Source organism: Lonchura striata, chromosome 4, assembly GCF_046129695.1.
Source record: "Lonchura striata isolate bLonStr1 chromosome 4, bLonStr1.mat, whole genome shotgun sequence".
NCBI lineage: Eukaryota > Metazoa > Chordata > Aves > Passeriformes > Estrildidae > Lonchura > Lonchura striata.
Genome location: NC_134606.1, coordinates 22,875,810 through 22,892,969, shown reverse-complemented (window position 1 = coordinate 22,892,969; position 17,160 = coordinate 22,875,810). Strand labels below are relative to the sequence as shown.

At 42.3% G+C, this 17,160-nt stretch overlaps 2 protein-coding genes across 3 annotated transcripts; one reads left to right on the top strand and one right to left on the bottom strand.

Moving 5' to 3' along the window:
* Positions 1-2,159: 2,159 nt before the first annotated feature.
* LIAS (lipoic acid synthetase) lies at positions 2,160-11,263 on the bottom strand. Its single transcript, XM_021533190.3, has 11 exons — positions 11,152-11,263; positions 9,950-10,122; positions 9,202-9,295; positions 8,378-8,458; positions 7,994-8,150; positions 7,095-7,152; positions 5,926-6,054; positions 5,223-5,368; positions 4,883-4,953; positions 4,022-4,133; positions 2,160-3,084 (listed from the first exon to the last, which is right to left on the bottom strand). The coding sequence occupies exons 1-11, from the start codon at positions 11,227-11,229 to the stop codon at positions 3,032-3,034; spliced, it is 1,152 nt and encodes a 383-aa protein (XP_021388865.1). The 5' UTR covers positions 11,230-11,263; the 3' UTR covers positions 2,160-3,031.
* A 35-nt stretch (positions 11,264-11,298) lies between these two features.
* RPL9 (ribosomal protein L9) lies at positions 11,299-16,374 on the top strand. Of its 2 annotated transcripts, none has more exons than XM_021533191.3 (8): positions 11,299-11,379; positions 11,736-11,782; positions 11,862-11,977; positions 12,784-12,879; positions 13,171-13,303; positions 14,646-14,726; positions 15,196-15,311; positions 16,270-16,374. In XM_021533191.3, the coding sequence occupies exons 2-7, from the start codon at positions 11,737-11,739 to the stop codon at positions 15,300-15,302; spliced, it is 579 nt and encodes a 192-aa protein (XP_021388866.1). In that variant the 5' UTR covers positions 11,299-11,379; position 11,736; the 3' UTR covers positions 15,303-15,311; positions 16,270-16,374. The 2 variants fall into 2 exon arrangements, with proteins under 2 accessions (XP_021388866.1, XP_077638935.1); XM_077782809.1 differs by lacking the exon at positions 11,299-11,379 and adding an exon at positions 11,448-11,472.
* Positions 16,375-17,160: the final 786 nt, after the last annotated feature.

Genomic DNA, 17,160 nt, shown 5'->3' with positions numbered 1-17,160 from the left:
TTATAGGAGCAGACAGGAGTGAGATTTTGTACTGGCCAAAAAGTTTAAACTTCTCATTCGAGTATTTTTTTGTTCTATCATCTTGTTCAACATCTAAACTTGAAATTTAATTGTTAATGCAGCAACGCGTAATGGAGATATGATTTAGGAATGCTGGAATCAAACTAAAATTTCTGCTCCAAGTTGAACACCTGCAGTAAGTTACCACAAGTGGTAGTAAAGAACCATAAATACTTCACATTTTTTTAAATGGAAGGCACACCAATATTAATTATTCATTAAGTAGGAAAAAATTCAAAACTGTTTTTAAATTGACAAAGCCAGTGTTCAGTTCACCTAAGGACTTGCAGTTACTGGAAGATGCAACAATTCTCTATGAATAACATTTAATTATGTTTCAGACAGTGTAGTAGGTTGAAGTGATGATGCCAAAAAGACTATTCATTCTTTTAAAGTGTCTATGTCAGCTCTAAATCTTATTCCCAAAACTCAGTTTAATATTTTCCTCATTGCAGGGATGATTAATGTTTCTTAAAATATTTTATATCTGCTTTGTGAATCAAACTGACAGAATGGTATGATTGACATACAAAATGAAAATGTTGCCAAACATGAAACTTAACTGAACAGTCATGAAACCTGTGCTGAATTACAAAAAGGATATTTGTGAGAGTTTGGTGCTTTAACACATAGTTATGGAAAAAACTGAATGGGCAAGAGTGGTGGAAGTCAGATGCCTGTACAAGCAGGAATTTGTAACTATGAAAATCACTTCAGGGCTTGTCCCCAAATGTTGTTAAAAAAATTCAGGCAAAGACCTTCTCCAATCTGTGAAGTATGACTTTGACTAGAATCCACAGCAAAATATGCAGCTAGAAAAGCTTGTGTAGCTTCTGACACTTGGTACCAGACAGCTGGCAGACAGTTATATAAGAGCATGAGATCATCTGAACCACCCAGCAGCAGTTCACAAGATAATTTTAAAACGACACAATATGTGTTTCAAGAAGCATCATTTTTCTCACTGTAAGAAAGTCACTGTGCAATGTTCTCTTGTTTGATAATGGCTATTTGGCTCAGAGTTCCTTTCTTCTGTATTTCTGGTGTTGATATGCTGAAAGACCAGTAATTTGGCAGAAGCTAAAGTCAAATTCTGTTAAATCTGCTCTGTAGGCAAGTCAGAACCATTCTTTACAGTAGGTTCTCTAATGAAGGCTGGCAGCTGTTAAATGTGTGGGCATCCTGGAGTTGATGTTGCAACCCTCTACGTCTGCTGCAGTGGAGGGAATGTTGAGTTTCCTTGCAATGGTTGGTAATTTTTCCCTGCTCTAGTGGACTTTAGCTGAAGTAGGGCATTTTTGGCTCAAAATACACCTGGGCTTTCCAGGACTAGCAATCAGAGTAGCAATTTGTTTTTAAAAATTTCTGAATAATATTGTTTATTTTAGATACAGCAACCTTGCCTCTCTGCCCTTACTAAGCATAGCTATTCTTTTGTTTATCCATGCCTCCTCTTTGCTCTTCATGGCTCATATTTCTCCTTACTGGTGAATTAGTATATTCAAAGTTTTGTCTTCATAATGCTTTACTGGTGAATTAGTATATTCAAAGTTTTGTCTTCAGAATGCTTTAATATTGCTGTATTTCATTTTGTGAAGTGTCAGCTGAGGCATCACTGGCCTCAGTTGTACAGTATTATGTTCATAGAAGTTTCTCCTATACATTATCTTGTTAAGTATATGTCTTCCTTCTATCATTTTGCTGAGTTGGTAGGTGTGCACTCCTCTTCTGCTCCAGGAATTTAGAAAAGTACTACAGCCAGTCATAGAATTACCTGCATTATGGGAGTTTTGGACCAGATAATAAACTCCTGGGATGTTTCCCAAATAACTTGACAAAGATACAGGTCAAGTTAGTTCAGAGATGGTATTTAATGTCCATAGCTGAGCATTAAGGAGAGAATTATTGGTTATTGCTGTAAAGAGAGGCAAGTAGAGCTTGCTAATGTAGCATATGCCATGTTTTTATTTCTGCTTGAGCTTCATGTGATATACAGTGGATTTCATGCTTCACCCACAATGTGGTTCACTTTCTGCACTCAGATTTAGCAGCCAGACCAAGCCTTAAGGGCCAAGTAACCAGACCCACCAAACAACCACTGGGGTTTTAATTTTCCTTTAATGACAAGACAATAGCCATGCAATAGGAGCACAGTACAGAATTGCAGCAGTTCTGCATACTCAATACAAAAGAAGCATCGGTGCAGCTCAGTGGCATTTGTTACAGTCATGTACATAAATTATGGGTAGCTCAATTTATGCTCCTACACCAACTCTGATTTTCCAAATTGTTTAAATTAATGGTATCTACACAAGGTTAATTGTCTTGTCAGAAAGGACGTTTAGTTTTCTTTTGCTTGATACCTTGTATATACCAAGGCTCACATGTGGAGACATGCAAACTCTGGGAAAGCTTTAGCTATCAGAATGGTACAGCTCTTTTTCTCTGATGCAGCTAGGATACCATCTTCTGAAGGAGTATCACTAAACTTTCTCTGGCACAGATCAAGAAAGCCCTAATCTGGTGCATTATCACATACACTCTTTCTTTAGAACTCCTATAATTCCCAGAGCCCTGCAAGCTTGTGTTACATAGTAGTAAGATACACCAAAGTATCAGTACCTTTACAGATATTAACTGCAGCTATACTGTGTGCTGTAGCAGACCTAGAAATCTGCCCAGTATTTCTTCCCAGCTTATGTTTGTTTCTTCCACCTCAGTTCCATCACTCTTTCAAAATCAGTTCTATCTTCTGTCTTTTTGCTGAACATTAGAAGTATTCTGTTGCTGTAGCCTTGCCAGGAGAAATGAGGTAAAATAATGTGTTTTGATGAGAAAAAATTGTTCTGGAAAGTTAGTAAGTTTATTCAAATAGCCACCATCTGTTCTGCATTTCTGGAACTGAGTATAATTTTGCACTGAAAAAAAGGATTCTTAAAACTGGCTCCTTTAAATAGGTTTACTCTCATTCTCAGATGGCTTTTGTCTTTCTTTTTTCTACCAAGTTCTTCAAGAAGAATTCACCTAATTAAAAGGAAAAAAAATAGACACCAAAATTATTTGTAGGCATTTCAATAAAATAAGGCAGAAGAATACATTCTTATTGAACACAAGTGTTCTATTCTACAATACAACTGTTTTCACCGGTTATTTTATAGGAAATTTAACTATCTATAATAGCATTTCCAATACATACAGCAGGGATCTAAAAAACTCAAAACTGTAACCCAAAACACAATCCCTCCACTCCCAAAACCTTGATTTTCCTTCTGTCCAGTTTTACAAAAGAGCTCTGTTGCTTTGTGCACTACAGCAGGCAAAAGTGAATTGATTTAATTAAAATTTAATTTCTGTTTCATAAAGTATCAGCAAGTTATAGTGAAACCTGCTATAAATCTTGTTTGAGCTGTCATTAAAACAGACTGAGCAGCATGGTACCCCAAATGAGTCTTCTCTGCTCTTTCCTTAGGAAAAAGCAGGATGTTGTACTTACACAACAGTTCCATTAATATCAGCTGCTACTTCATACCCAGTGCTTTATCAGAAAAAGCACTGCCGTGTCTCTTAATTATTTTTAAAGCCCTGTAAATAAATTCTGCCTGAAGCAACAAAATTGCAACACAAACAACCAAGGACCTTGCTGAACCCAGAAGCATCCAAGAGACAGAATGTGAAGGAAGACTTGAAAATTTGGTACCCTTTATCCTGCCTCACACATTAAATATAATACAGGATAGGTTTGGAAAAAAAAATTAGGTCAAGCAGCACTACAATTGTACATTACTGCATATGATGCATTTGGATGACCTACAGGAAACAGTGTAATTAATTTTTAAAATACAGGTAACTATATGAGGTGTACTTGAGCTAAGGTGAGCTTTGTTGCACATTACTTTGCTGTTTTAGTTTTGTATAATAAAATGTTGCATGCTAAATAATCCAATGCCTTTCAGTAATTTACCTGCTTTATAGGAAGAACGCACTAAAGGCCCACTAGCAGTGTAATGGAATCCAAGCTCATTTCCTACTTTTTCCCAGTACTTAAACTTCTCAGGAGTTATGTACTCTTCAACCTGGGGAAAATAATTAATTTTGCTCAGGTATTAATGCAAAGGAAATTGCTATAGCTAGCATAAAGTGAAATTAAATACAGTTACATTGCAAATTCAAAATTTTTCACTCCAAAGCTTTCATCAGTGAAGTCACAAACCGCATTTTTACTCTGCTTCTACCAAGCAAATGTATTTTATTTGTATTTTATTTAGCTGAAAAGTTCAGAATTTAATCTCTAGTTGTTGCTTTATAATTTTCTTCATTCTGTTTTTGAATGATCCTTTTGAGCAAACCTTTTTTTCTGTCCAAGTTAGTGAAAAACCACAACAGTCCTACAAATCTCTTCACAAACAGCTAATTCTGTGAAACACAGGAACAGAACAGAGAGCAAATTTCTGGACAGATTGCAGAAGCAGAAAATGGTGAATTTCCCAGCTGAAGTGGCACCATTAAGGGAGAGCCTGTAAGACACTGAAGGGGCACTGGCTTCAGCAATTATGTTTGAGACATACACTGAAGCTCTTGTTTTCCAGAATCATGCCTCAGCTCCAGCTGTCTCACTGGCTAACAGCAGAAACTAGCACTGGGAAGTCTGCAGAAGATGGAAGAGGTTAGATGGCTGAGGTCCTTTTTAGTGAAGAGCCCCTAACAGATAATCATTGTCAAGCTAAACATGGAAGGAAATTTTTCTCAACATCTGCAGTTAGAGTAAGGATGGCTGTGCAAGGTACGGACCATAACTCTGCCTGTAAACTCAAGGTACTTTTACCTTCAGGTGACGTTTTGTTGGTTGCATATACTGTCCTAGGGTCAAACAATCCACATCTGCTTCCCGCAATACTGTAGAAACAAAATTCCTTGTTAGCGGCAGAAGGATCACAAGGAAAATCATGGATTTACCTGTCAAATTGAATCTCTAAGCTATAAGAAAAAATATTTCAGAAATTCAGTCTTCTTTAACCAAATGTTTATTTTTCAATGGAACTTGAAAAACATTTCCTGCACCAGCAAGCTGATTGGCATGTAGGGTCAAAGATGCTTACAATTGTTTCCCAACACAGTAAAATTCATACTTGTGAATTCTGGCATCTAATTCAACATCAACTTACATTTCATTGTTGAATATACTTGTTCGTCTGTCTCGCCTAGCCCCAACATAATGGAGGTTTTGGAAATGATGCCGGGCTGGATGTCTTTAGCATGTTTCAGCACACGGACGGACTGCTCAAAGTTGGCTCGCGGGTCACGGACCTTCCTTCGCATATTTCCAGTGCAAGGGGGAAAACGTGGGAGGGCACAGAGAAGTTAGAGACGCCAGGCCAGGCGCGCTCTGCCAATTTCTGCCCAGCGGCAGAGCAGAGGTTTTACGGCCGCCAGTCGGGCACCGGCACCGGGCCGGGCTCCGGCGCCGCCACACTGACCCCGGGCCGCGCCGCACGCACCCCCTGCCAGCGGGATCGGCGGTGGCGCGCGCGGGGCAGGCCGGGAACGGCAACGGGCATGGGAAACGAGCACTGGGAAATGAAACGGGCACGGGAAACGGGCACCGGGAAACGGGCACCGGGAAACGAAACGGGCACTGGGAAACGAAACGGGCACTGGGAAATGGGCACTGGGAAATGAAACAGGCACGGGAAACGGGCACCGGGAAACGAAATGGGCACTGGGAAACGAAATGGGCACTGGGAAACGAAATGGGCACTGGGAAACGGGCACTGGGAAATGAAACGGGCACTGGGAAATGGGCACAAACGGGCACGGGAAATGGGCATGGCAAACAGGCACTGGGAAATGGGCACGGGCATTGCTCACCGCTGCAGTGCCGGCACCGTCTCCACGTTGTGCGCATAGACATCCAGCCCCGACAGGGCAACTTTCTCCACTGCTTTAAGGTCACCTCGGAAATCGGGAGTTAGGCATTCCACCAGGATTTTTGGATTCCTGAAAACAAGACAGGAGGAACAAACACGTTGTGGCATTTTGTGGGCCCGCTGTTAAAAAACTCCAATATAGTAAAAAAAACCCCAAACCCTCTAACTGAAGATGTGACACTCTAATAAACAAAGAAAAGTTAATTCAGGATAATTGTAGACCAAAGGTTTCTACACTTTATAGCAAACTCAAGTTAACCAGCAACAAAGACATGTTAAAAAAATAATACATAAAGAGTGCACATGAATGCCTGAGAGACTGTTGGAATTGCTTTTATACTTATATTTGGCTTTTGCTGTATTTCAGCTCACAACAGGAAAACCGGGAATTTGTTTTGTTTAAGATCATAGCTCTAAAATACAGAGGAGCTTTAATTCTGCTACTGGAATAAGAAGACTCTGAGTCTAGAATCTAATCTTGGTGTTCAGGAGCCTGATTTCAGCTCAAAAAGACAGGTGGGGAAAACTGCAAAAACTCTTCAAGCCCCAAGATGCCCTGGAAAAAGACTTAAATGAGGTTATACAAATGAATTCTGCAGGCAGGCAAGTGTGCTGTTGAATGGCATACAAGGCACTGATGTAGGGTGAAGGCAGCACAGCCAGGGAAAGCAGGAAGGTACAATCACAGACTTGGAAATGGCCACTGAGACAAAATGAAAAGCAATTGGATCACTGCTGAATCTGAAACCAGACTCCTTTGGTCACATGGTAATAGAGTTACCTAACTCTGCTGTGTTTGAGCCCAAGCTTCAGGAATGAAAATACCTCGGAAGAATGTATTAATTTCCTGATCAACCCACTGTCTGCTCAAAGAAAGAATCCAGTGCTTAGCTTTAAATAAGCCTGGGATGAATTGCAAATTAATCCAAATTCAAAACAGTTTGGGGCCATTCTATGAGAAAGATGAAGAAGGAAAAAAAAAAGGGACACAGGCTAGAGGCAGACTTTTGTATTTGCATGGCCCCTGGAATAACCCAGTTAAAGGAGCTTTGATGTACATGCAGTACCACATTCTAAAGTCTTAACAACAACAATACATCCATGACACACCTTTCTTTCAGATGCCGGACTGTCTTTGCAAAGTGTTCCGCTCCACCATCAGGCATATCTAGAAGCATTTCAATTATTCAATTAATCTTTCTGTTCAAGAAATGCATCTACTTACTAGCAAAGCCAAAAAACCCATCCAATTAAAACTTTAAAAGCAAAACAGTAAAACAATCAAACCCCAGTCTTGTCTCACCACTTATGCCAAGGGCTTACAAAAGATATAAAGATATCCTACCAAGCCTCTGCAGAAAGCCTAACTGTGATTGTCTAGGGCAGAGTTTGGATTTACATGTCTGTAGGTTCCCTGTCTCCCTGAGCACAGAATGGCTTTACCTATTTATGGTTCTGGTCTGAAAAACAGTTGTACAAAAATTGAGAAGTATATATTAGTGCTCTTTAAAGCCCTTTTGAAGTCACAGGACTTTCCATCATATTGAACAGCTTTTACAATGGCTTTCCTCACTTATATGGTGTCACCACAAGGGAGCTACTTCCTACTTCCCTAGGAAAATGTAACTTTCAGTTTTGTTATATATAATATATTCTAGTTTAGTATTTAGAAGGAAATTCTGTAATGGTATTGTATATGATTGTTTGTCTTTTTCCTATCCAAGTAAGAACATGGTGTATATATGCAAGCATTCTGCTAAAAATTCATTATAAAATATTTAGTGTTGTAGTATTTATTGATGTTTATCGAGAGCATAATTTCTGTTGTCTTTCACCAGACATAGAGAAATACTGAGAATATGCAGGAACTGTGCGAAGTCACAGCACTGTTGACTCCTTTAACACAGTCCTCCTGGGCAGCTGTGCAGATGACTGTTTCTGGGGGCTGTGTGTAGCCAAGGAGCACCAGTGAGAGCTTGGAGTGGAGAGAAGAGAGCCAAGGTACGCACCGTCCCTGTCCACGGACGTCAGCACCACGTAGTCCAAGCCCCACTCGGCGATAGCCTTGGCTGTGTTGTAAGGCTCCTGCGGATCCAGTGGAGGGGGGTTTCTGGCAGTCTTTACTGAACAAAATCTGCAGCCTCTAGTGCACGTGTCACCCATCAGCTGGAACATGAAAGACATTCCTACCTTTACACTGTAAACTATTGCTCAGCTGGGGAACAGCTGCATAAGCTACATCAGATAAATCCTAACAGTAAGCAAAAAAACTAGAACAGTGCTTTACTCTGAATTTATTGTAATAAACCCAATCCACTTCAGTAAAGATCCAACAACAAAGTAGCAACAGCTCAGACATTAACAGAACACTTAGGAAATGCTTAATGACTTACCATAATAGTAGCAGTTGCGGTGGCATATTCCCCACCTCCCCAGCATTCTCCAATGTTGGGACAACGTGCTTCTTCACATACCTGAAGGTGAAAGGCTGTACTGTACCTGGATTTTTCCATATTATTTTTGAAAATAATTATTATTGATGGATTTTAATAGTAGCCTACAAACAAAACATAATTCCTTTTGTGATAATTCAGGTTAACAATTCCCTGCTGGTTTTAACAAGTCAGTAGAACAGATAGGAAGATAACTGCTTCCTGATATCCATTACCATTATTTTCTCTACTTCAAAACTCCAAAAATTGCTCAGCCACATAACTGTCTTATTAATTAGCACAGACTACCATTAACATTAATATTTTAAATGTAAGAACTGATAAAATGTTCACAAAGTATGTGATTCTTTAAAGCATAAAGAACTAAGAACTTAGTCTGAAAAAAAAAAAAAAAAGGAAAAAATCCCCCCCATACATTTCCACAGCTTTTTACTATCTGGAAAGTACAATTAATGAAATCTGTACAGTTTCTTTTCATGAAAATCAAGTATGTAACTCTGAAACTGTGTCTCCATTACAAACAGTTGCACATAGCATCTTCTAATCTCTGGTGATGTAAGTAGTAAACCCCAGTATTTAAAATCATAGTGGGAAAACACACTTAATCTTTAGGGGTAAAATTCACTCCTAGCAAAAAGGATCAGCACTGGGCTTGGTTTCAGCTCTGAAGATCATGCAAGACATGATTTCTACCTGTCCTCCACAGAGAAAAATGTAAACTATGCCTTACTTCCACAGGAACACTTGGCTGGTGCCAGACTTACCGTATGAAGATTTAAACTTCTCAAGGTATTCTTTAGTTTATTGTAGTTCTTTCCCATGGGAATCTTTGTTTTCAGCCATGGAGGAAGATGCAGCCTGAATAACACCAAGCAAACATAAAGATTAATAAACTACTTACATGGTAAGTTTTATTAATAGATTTGTTTTAATTTATTACAGATCCCAACAAGAAAAGGTCTCTTGAAAACTGATGCAACTCGGCAATTAATGTTAACATCATTCATGGCCAGATCAGACTTTTCTTCCCTGTTCATCATCATTCCAGCACTCAAGCATGGGAATTGTTGTCATTGAAATGTTTAAAACTGTTCATGGTTCCAGAGGGATTGTGAACAGTGCCACACTGGAGACTGCAACCATTAATGGCAGCAGATATTGCACAGCTATGACAAAGTCTGATCACTCGATAACTGGAAATATGGGAGATTAAACATTTTTTTCACTTAAGTCTTCATTTTTTGTTTTCTTTATCAGTAGTACTTTTTCAACACATTCACCTACTGATGTATATTTGTAATTTAATTTCTGGCACTCAAGAACATACCACCATGTCTCCACATTTTTGATGGATTTGAAGTTAATGACACTTGTCCTCTCTTGAAGAATCCTTACATTTGCAACACAGTAGGACAGAATTTAATAAAGACACATAACATACATTTTGTAGTTATTACTAAACATGCAAGATCATACTGGGAAGCAACTCAAGTTGTTTAAAATCACCGTTACCGTTCTCCTTTCTCACGCTTTAAATTGCCTTTATACTCAGCCCACGTGCTCTTGTCTGACAGATCTCCAGAGACGAAGTCCTGTAAGTCTGGTCCGTTTTGCAGGAACTCTTTTTTTTCCCCTGGCAAAGAACCTGATGTTCCGTACTGTTTACACACATGGCTCCCTGACACCTAGAACAAGCAAAATTGTAATTTATTTAGTAACAAACATGCTGGCATCATATACTAAACAACAATTTGCCTTTTTGCTGGTTAACGCATGCTTTGTATGTTTTCCCAATAGCTTTTAAGCCAAATGTATAATCCTCTTTTTATTTTAAGTTACGTGTAACAGACTTATCTATCATAACACCACATTAAGTTATGCAGTGTAACACACAATTCCCCTGTACTCAGCACTGGTGAGGCCACGCCTCAAACCCAGTGCCCAGTTTTGGGCCCCTCACTGCAAGAAGGACTTTGAGCGGCTGGAGCGTGTCCAGAGAAGGGCAATGGAGCAGGGGAAGGGTGTGGAGCACAAGGCTTTGGGGAGCAGCTGAGGGAGCTGGGGGCTTCAGCCTGGAGAAAAGGAGGTGCAGGGGGACTGACGGGTCTCTACAATTGCTGACAGGAGGCTGTAGCCAGATGGGGATGGGCTTCTTCTGCCAGGCAGCCAGCGACAGGATGAGAGAAAAGAGTCCTAAACTGCAGAGGGGAAGCTTAGTTTGGACATAAGGAGGAATTTCTTCCCAGAAAGGGTGACTGGGCTGCCCAGGGAGGAGGCGGAGTCACCGTCCCTGGAGGTGTTTAAGGAAAGCCTGGATGTGATACTCAGTGCCGCGGTCTGGTTGACAAGGTGGTGTTGGGTCACAGCCGGGAGTGGCTGATCCCACAGGTCTTTCCAGCCTAAGGGGCTCTGTGACTAACACTGCGTGTGTTACCCCGGCGCTTCGGGCCGCGGGCAGCGGCGTGGCCAAGGCTCCCGGCGGCTGCCGGGCGCTGTCCCAGGCGAGCGGGGCCGGGGCTCGGCGTGCCGGCTTTGCGTGAGCCCGTGCGGGGCGGGGACGGTCCGTGCCCCCGCCACAGCTCCGCTCGGCACGGGCACCGGCAGCGCCGTGCGCCCCACAGCGCCTGCTCCTGCTCCCGCCGTGCCGTACCGCAGCCCCCGCCCGCCCGGCCCGTCCTGCCGCGGCGGCTCCCGGGGCACACGGCGAGACTCACCCGGGCCCGGCCCCGCGGCAGCAGCAGTCCCCGGGCGGCGGCGGCCCCGCCGCGGCTCTGCGGCAGCAGCAGCGACATGGCGGCGTCCAGCCGAGCGACGCGCTCGGCTGCTCGGCTGCGCTCGCCTATCGGACGGCTGCCTCGGCGCGATGACGTCACGGGCCTCGCAGCGGCTACAAGTACGTGATGACGTCATGCGCTGTCTCTTTTGGCCCTGCGCGCTGCAAGGTGAGGGCTGGCGGCGCCGCCGGGATTGCTCGGAGTCCTCGGGATAATCCGGGATCATCCGCGGCTCTCGGCACCCCGGCGCGCCGCCCGCGCGTGAGCAGCCCCCCGGGGCGGCGCCGGGCCCCGGCGGCGCCTCCTGTCGCGCACCCCGCGCGGGAGGGCCCAGGGACGGCGCCTTCCCGGCAAGGCCCCGTTGAGGCCGCCGCGCTCCGGGCCCGGGCGGGGGGCGCCGCTGCGGCGAGCGGAGCCCGGCGGTGACAGCGCGGGGGCCGTCGGGTCGCGCAGGGAGGAGCGGGCGGGGGCCCCGCGGGCACACGGCCGAGAGAGCCTCCAGCCTGTCTCGTTGTCTCCCGCAGGATGAAGACCATCCTCAGCAACCAGACCGTGGACATTCCCGAGCAAGGTCAGTCCGCGCCGCTTTCGGGAGGCTTTCGGCGGTGCCGCCCCCGCAGCCCGTAACGCGTGTCCGCTTTGGTCCGCAGTGGGAGTCTCGCTGAAGGGCCGGACGGTCATTGTGAAGGGGCCCCGAGGAACCTTGAGGAGAGATTTTAACCACATCAACGTGGAGCTGTCCCTTCTGGGAAAGAAGCACAAGAAGGTGAGTGCCACATAAGCTGCTTCGCTGCCCGGAGGCAGAGGGGAGCTTTATTATTGGCTTGAAAACTTGGGGGTGGTGTTGGAGAGTGACCAAAAATGTTCAGCTGCGGCTGAGTTGTTTGGTAGGTTTTGCTTATTCCTGTGTTTCCTGAGAAATTGGTCTGATGGAAGGGCGGGGCCTCCTCGGGCACTGTGGGAGTGTATTCTTGTGTAGTGACAGCTACAGGGAAAGGGGATGATCGATGTATGCTGTTCTACAAACTGGATCTTTCAGAGGATAAAAATCAGTTTACTGGATTTCCAGAAACTGCAAGTTATATTAGAAGAGCAGAGATAAACAAATGCATGATTTTTCTTATTGCCTCAGAAAGTATAAGAAAATATTGAGAGTGACTGATTTCAGCTACTGTTTCACAGAGTTCGAGTGCTTCATTAAAACAGGGGGTCCGCACACAGCTTAAGTTGATTATGCATAGGAGGCAGACTTTAAAACAATATGCTTAGTAATTGCTAAAGCATACTTTAGCTCAAGATTGTACATTTATCTACCCCAGGTCTTTTGAAGACTTGCTAGTGGCAAGACCTGAAGAAAACAATTCTCCCATGTCTCAGGTTAGGGTTTAAAAGACAGGAACCAGGTGGGCCTTTAGTAAGTAGTCTGTAAAATAAACAAAACAGTTCTGTGTTTTTGTTTGGTGGGCTTTAAGTAGTTTATCTGAAAGTTTTGTTCCTCGTTTGTCACATAATTATTTTGTTGCTGGTTTTGAAGTGTAGCTGAAAGCTTTGTTCATGTGATTTTTGATGCAGCTTCGCGTTGACAAGTGGTGGGGTAACAGGAAGGAGCTGGCAACAGTTCGCACAATTTGCAGCCACGTACAGAACATGATCAAGGGGGTCACTCTGGTAAGTTGTGTTTAAGTTGTGAACCAGGATAACTGCTGCCCTTTTTGTTACTTTCAGTGAGATCCGTTTACTTTATGGAGGGAGAACGTTTCTAAGCATCCAAGATGCAGCTTCTTTCTCCTTTTGCTGTCAGGCAAGCTCTGGTGGAGGAAAGGATGAATGTGTCTTGGGCTCAGTGTCCTGCCCTTTCTCAGAAGCTGTTGGCTTTAGTTTCTCCTGTAAGCTTCGTGCATATGTTACGTCTTTTGGGCCTGTTCTGCTTTCAATACCCGGTTATGTCCTGTGTGCCAGGGCTTTCGCTACAAGATGAGGTCGGTGTACGCTCACTTCCCGATCAACGTAGTCATACAGGACAATGGCTCACTTGTGGAGATCCGGAACTTCCTGGGAGAGAAGTACATTCGCAGAGTGCGGATGAGGCCAGGTGAGCCTTTCTGGACACATGTTCTGCTGGCTTAAACTAGGCTTTCCGAGCTGTTTTCTTTGGGCTCTGCCACTGAGAATGGGAGGGGATGAATAATTGTTGGAGCAGCATGTGCTTGTCTGAATTTATGTAATTTTCTTATGATACTCTTGCCACTGCTTAGATTTGTTATTAATAATGCCTCTGTAATTTATCTTTACTAGCAAGAGCTAGCTAACAACTAGTCTGGAGTTAGTTACTGTAATACAAGGAATCCAGGATTTACTTTAATCACTGGGAGATCTTAATAATGTTGATAGTTGGTAAGCTGCAGCTGCTAACTGTTAGATTTGCATTTCTTTTTTAAAACACTGTACATTAACAAGTTTCATACCACATCATAGTTTTGGTCTTTAAGGTGTTTGAATTTGCTGATTATCTAGGAGCATGCACAGTAAACTTAGAAATTGCAATCTTATTAGCTGTTTTTGCATCTTGCACACTTGGAGTTTCAGTAAAATGTCTAACAGAAAAGCAGGCACTTGATGGAGCTTGTTAAACTTCTGGAGGAAGGCAACAAAATATGTCATAAACAAAATTACATAAAGACTGTGGGAAAGACTTCCCTTATCCATTTGTTTTTTTCTAATTCCACTTCTGGTGAGGGTATGGGAAAGGTCATTTAATGCAACTGATGATGTTTTGGGGTGACTGTAGAGGAGTGCATCAGACTTGTCCCAAAACACTGGTAGATAACAGTGCAGCAGAGTTACAGGGTTTTTGATTTACTGTGGGATGTTAAGGGTGGGTTTGATTATTGTATTGGATTTGTTTATAAGTCAGCATTTACTGTTAGTAATGGGCTGGCTTAAAATCTTTTATCTGTTGATTGCATAGATGATCAATCATGTTTACTCCTTGTGAGTACTTGCACCATTGCTAGTGTAAACATGGTACATGACATGACAGGGGCAGGTAGTTTTTAATGGCTTTTGATTGGGCTGACTGCAGTTTTGTCTTACTGAGCACAAGCCTGTGGGAAATGGCACCACCTTGCTGACGGAGCCATGCTGGCAAAGCGCTGGCTTGTACACAGTGTTGGTGATTGATGCTCCAATGTAATAATGGGTGAGCAGGACTACCACTTCAGTAGCTTTCACTCCAGAGCATGACTTACACTAATATTTAATAGAAACTGTGAGGGAGGACAGCCCTGGAATGGATTTGAGGGACTCTCTAACAAAGTCATAGAAGCTAATTATTGTCTTGGATACTAGTGTCTAAATTTGGACAGGACATTAATATTGTTTCTTTAATACACTTAACACCTTCAACAGTGTGGATTATGTTTGCCTCTCCATAGGTGTTACCTGTGCAGTATCTCAAGCCCAAAAAGATGAGCTGATCCTTGAAGGGAATGACATTGAGCTGGTCTCCAATTCAGGTTTGTGAAAGGAGATGTGTGGAAAATTACATGGAAACTTTTATCTGAAGATGTGAGCTTAGCAAACTTTTTACCTCAAACCATGAGGTAAACAACAGCCCAGATTTTTTTTTTGCTCTAGTCACTTTAATTGCTTTTCATAGTTCCTTACTCTTTTTCTAAGCTTAAAGATATTTTTAAAAGCCTGCAGAACCTTATTCAAGTCAGTACTTATGGCCTTTTTGGCACCAAACTTTTAGCTTTTCAGTTGTACATGGCATGCAGTAATGAAATGCTTCTGCCCCAGGTTGCCAAGATGGGCTCAGTGAAATGCATCCTATTTTCATTAGACCCCTTCAGGATTTAAAGTTGGGAATTCTGTTTCTAGATGACAGTCCTGTTCTTTAGGTGAAATACTGGAGCATAAACAAAGACTGCAAGTTGGTGTGGACCTTTTGGCTTTGTGCTAACAGTCTCACTTTGCCTGCAGCTGCTTTGATCCAGCAAGCCACCACAGTCAAGAACAAGGATATCAGGAAATTCTTGGATGGTATCTATGTTTCTGAGAAAGGAACAGTGCAGCAGGCAGATGAGTAAAACTCATAGGTTGGTATCATCTTAATACACATTGTACATCTTCTCTGTAGAGATGGGGACTTGATAGGGTTATCTGCTTCAACATGGCTATAGTTAAACAGGTTCCCATATTTTGTTTGTAAAAGATGCTGTAAGATGCATCATAAAATTTGAATTTTGGTAGGTCTTTCAACAGCAGTTGTCCATCTTTCATCAACTTGGCATTTTGCTACTGTATGTACAACATCTATCTCTGCTGTGTTGGCTGAGAATTGTGAACAACTGACCTAGCCTGACAGACTGGTTTACAGCTATTTACAGAGAAGACCTCAGACTGATGTTTCTCCTTGTTGGACACTGCCCTCACTAAAATGGTGGCCAGCACCCAATTTATATGCAAAGGTCTTCTGAACAGTTAGTATGTTAATGCTGGTAAACAAGTCAGTTTAACAAGGACACTATTTACATTGCCCATGGGCGTTGTTACTGAAGTTCAGCATGAGGATTTGGGGATAATTTAGGAATTTTAACTGCTAAAGGAATTCAATACTTTTCACCTGTGTGTGGTTCCTTACACAGTGCAAAACACCTGTGCAGGATGAGACAGTCTGACTTGCAAATAAATTCTGTGCTGTCTGCCTTTAGAACCTAAGCTTGAGGCAGGATGTAGATGAAGTGAGCTTCATAAACCCGTTTTTTTAAAAATCCTGTAGATACCAAACATTTGCAAGCCTCCAAAAAAATCTTTAGTGCCATTTTAAGTGCCTTGAGAGATGGAGCAACTTAGTACATTTGTTGAACAGTTGAGCTGTTGTGCTTGAAGGCATCTTTAAGTAATCTTGTCTGTGTAAAATTAAGCAAATTCTTTGAACTATTAATGTCTGTCTTGCATTAAAATCGTCAGATAAACATCAAATGATTATAAACTCTCAGTTTCACACTTGCACTGCTAAAATCTTTCTAAAAGCTCTTAATGTTTTATTTACAGTTGTCTGGATCCCGATGGTAATTACCGCGAGACATTGTACCAGCAATGCCAGCTGGTACAAGGTGAGAACACCCTTAGAGGTTTAATAAAACAAACTATATTTCATATCTTGAGTTTGTTGTTGTTTTTTTTTTAAAGAACTAAATGGTGCTTGCATGAACCTGATGGCTTTTAGAGAAGCAGATTGCACAGTGGGTCTGCCCTACCAATGTGTTCTTGAACCACTGGACTTCATTCAGACTGAATGAATGTGCTCAGAGACTGGTAGGGCAATGTGTAGGCCATGCTACCGTGATCTTTCTGTGATGAAGTCATGAAGTGGCATTTTTGAGTCATTAAAACTCAAGCATTTTTCTCATAGAGGGGAGACCAGTGTTCTTTCACATTTTTTCTCAAGCCTCAGACTTGTGATGACAGAATATGAAGTAGATGAAAAACAAAACTAAAATCAGTAGATCTAGGTTTGTAAAACCATTTAAACTAAATACATAGATAGAAGCAGTAGTCTGAAAATACAATGCTTTATTGCTCAAATAAGAAAACAAAGGATTTGACCTCAAAGCTCAATCAGAGTGTATTGCTGAGTTTCACCAGCAGTGAGTTGTTATCTGGGGGTTCATTTCTTCACTGCTGATCTTGCCATGTAGCAACATGTAACTGGGAGGTTGTACTATTTCTGTGCAGTAGTAAAATCCACATTGTCACTTGCTCCATTCAATTTGGAAAAAGTATATAAAATACTGGGATAGTGCAGAAACATACTTGGCAACAAGTTGCTAAAGCATCCAATGCATGTTAAATTCCAAAATTGCCCAAATATCCACTTGTATAATGACATGTGCAATTTACATTCCTCACTCAATTATTGAGTGGGTCAACTATTTATTTGGA

What these genes read in the sequence shown, in the direction of transcription:
- LIAS (XM_021533190.3), bottom strand. Translation starts at nt 11,229, where the DNA reads ATGTCGCTGCTGCTGCCGCAGAGCCGCGGCGGGGCCGCCGCCGCCCGG. An exon ending in GTCCGGCATCTGAAAGAAAG is followed by an intron (nt 6,055 to 7,094) that starts GTGTGTCATGGA and finishes TCTTGTTTTCAG; the next exon opens with GAATCCAAAAATCCTGGTGG. An exon ending in GCGTTCTTCCTATAAAGCAG is followed by an intron (nt 3,085 to 4,021) that starts GTAAATTACTGA and finishes CCTTTTAATTAG; the next exon opens with GTGAATTCTTCTTGAAGAAC.
- RPL9 (XM_021533191.3), top strand. Translation starts at nt 11,737, where the DNA reads ATGAAGACCATCCTCAGCAACCAGACCGTGGACATTCCCGAGCAAG. An exon ending in CGTGGACATTCCCGAGCAAG is followed by an intron (nt 11,783 to 11,861) that starts GTCAGTCCGCGC and finishes TTTGGTCCGCAG; the next exon opens with TGGGAGTCTCGCTGAAGGGC. An exon ending in CAGAGTGCGGATGAGGCCAG is followed by an intron (nt 13,304 to 14,645) that starts GTGAGCCTTTCT and finishes GCCTCTCCATAG; the next exon opens with GTGTTACCTGTGCAGTATCT.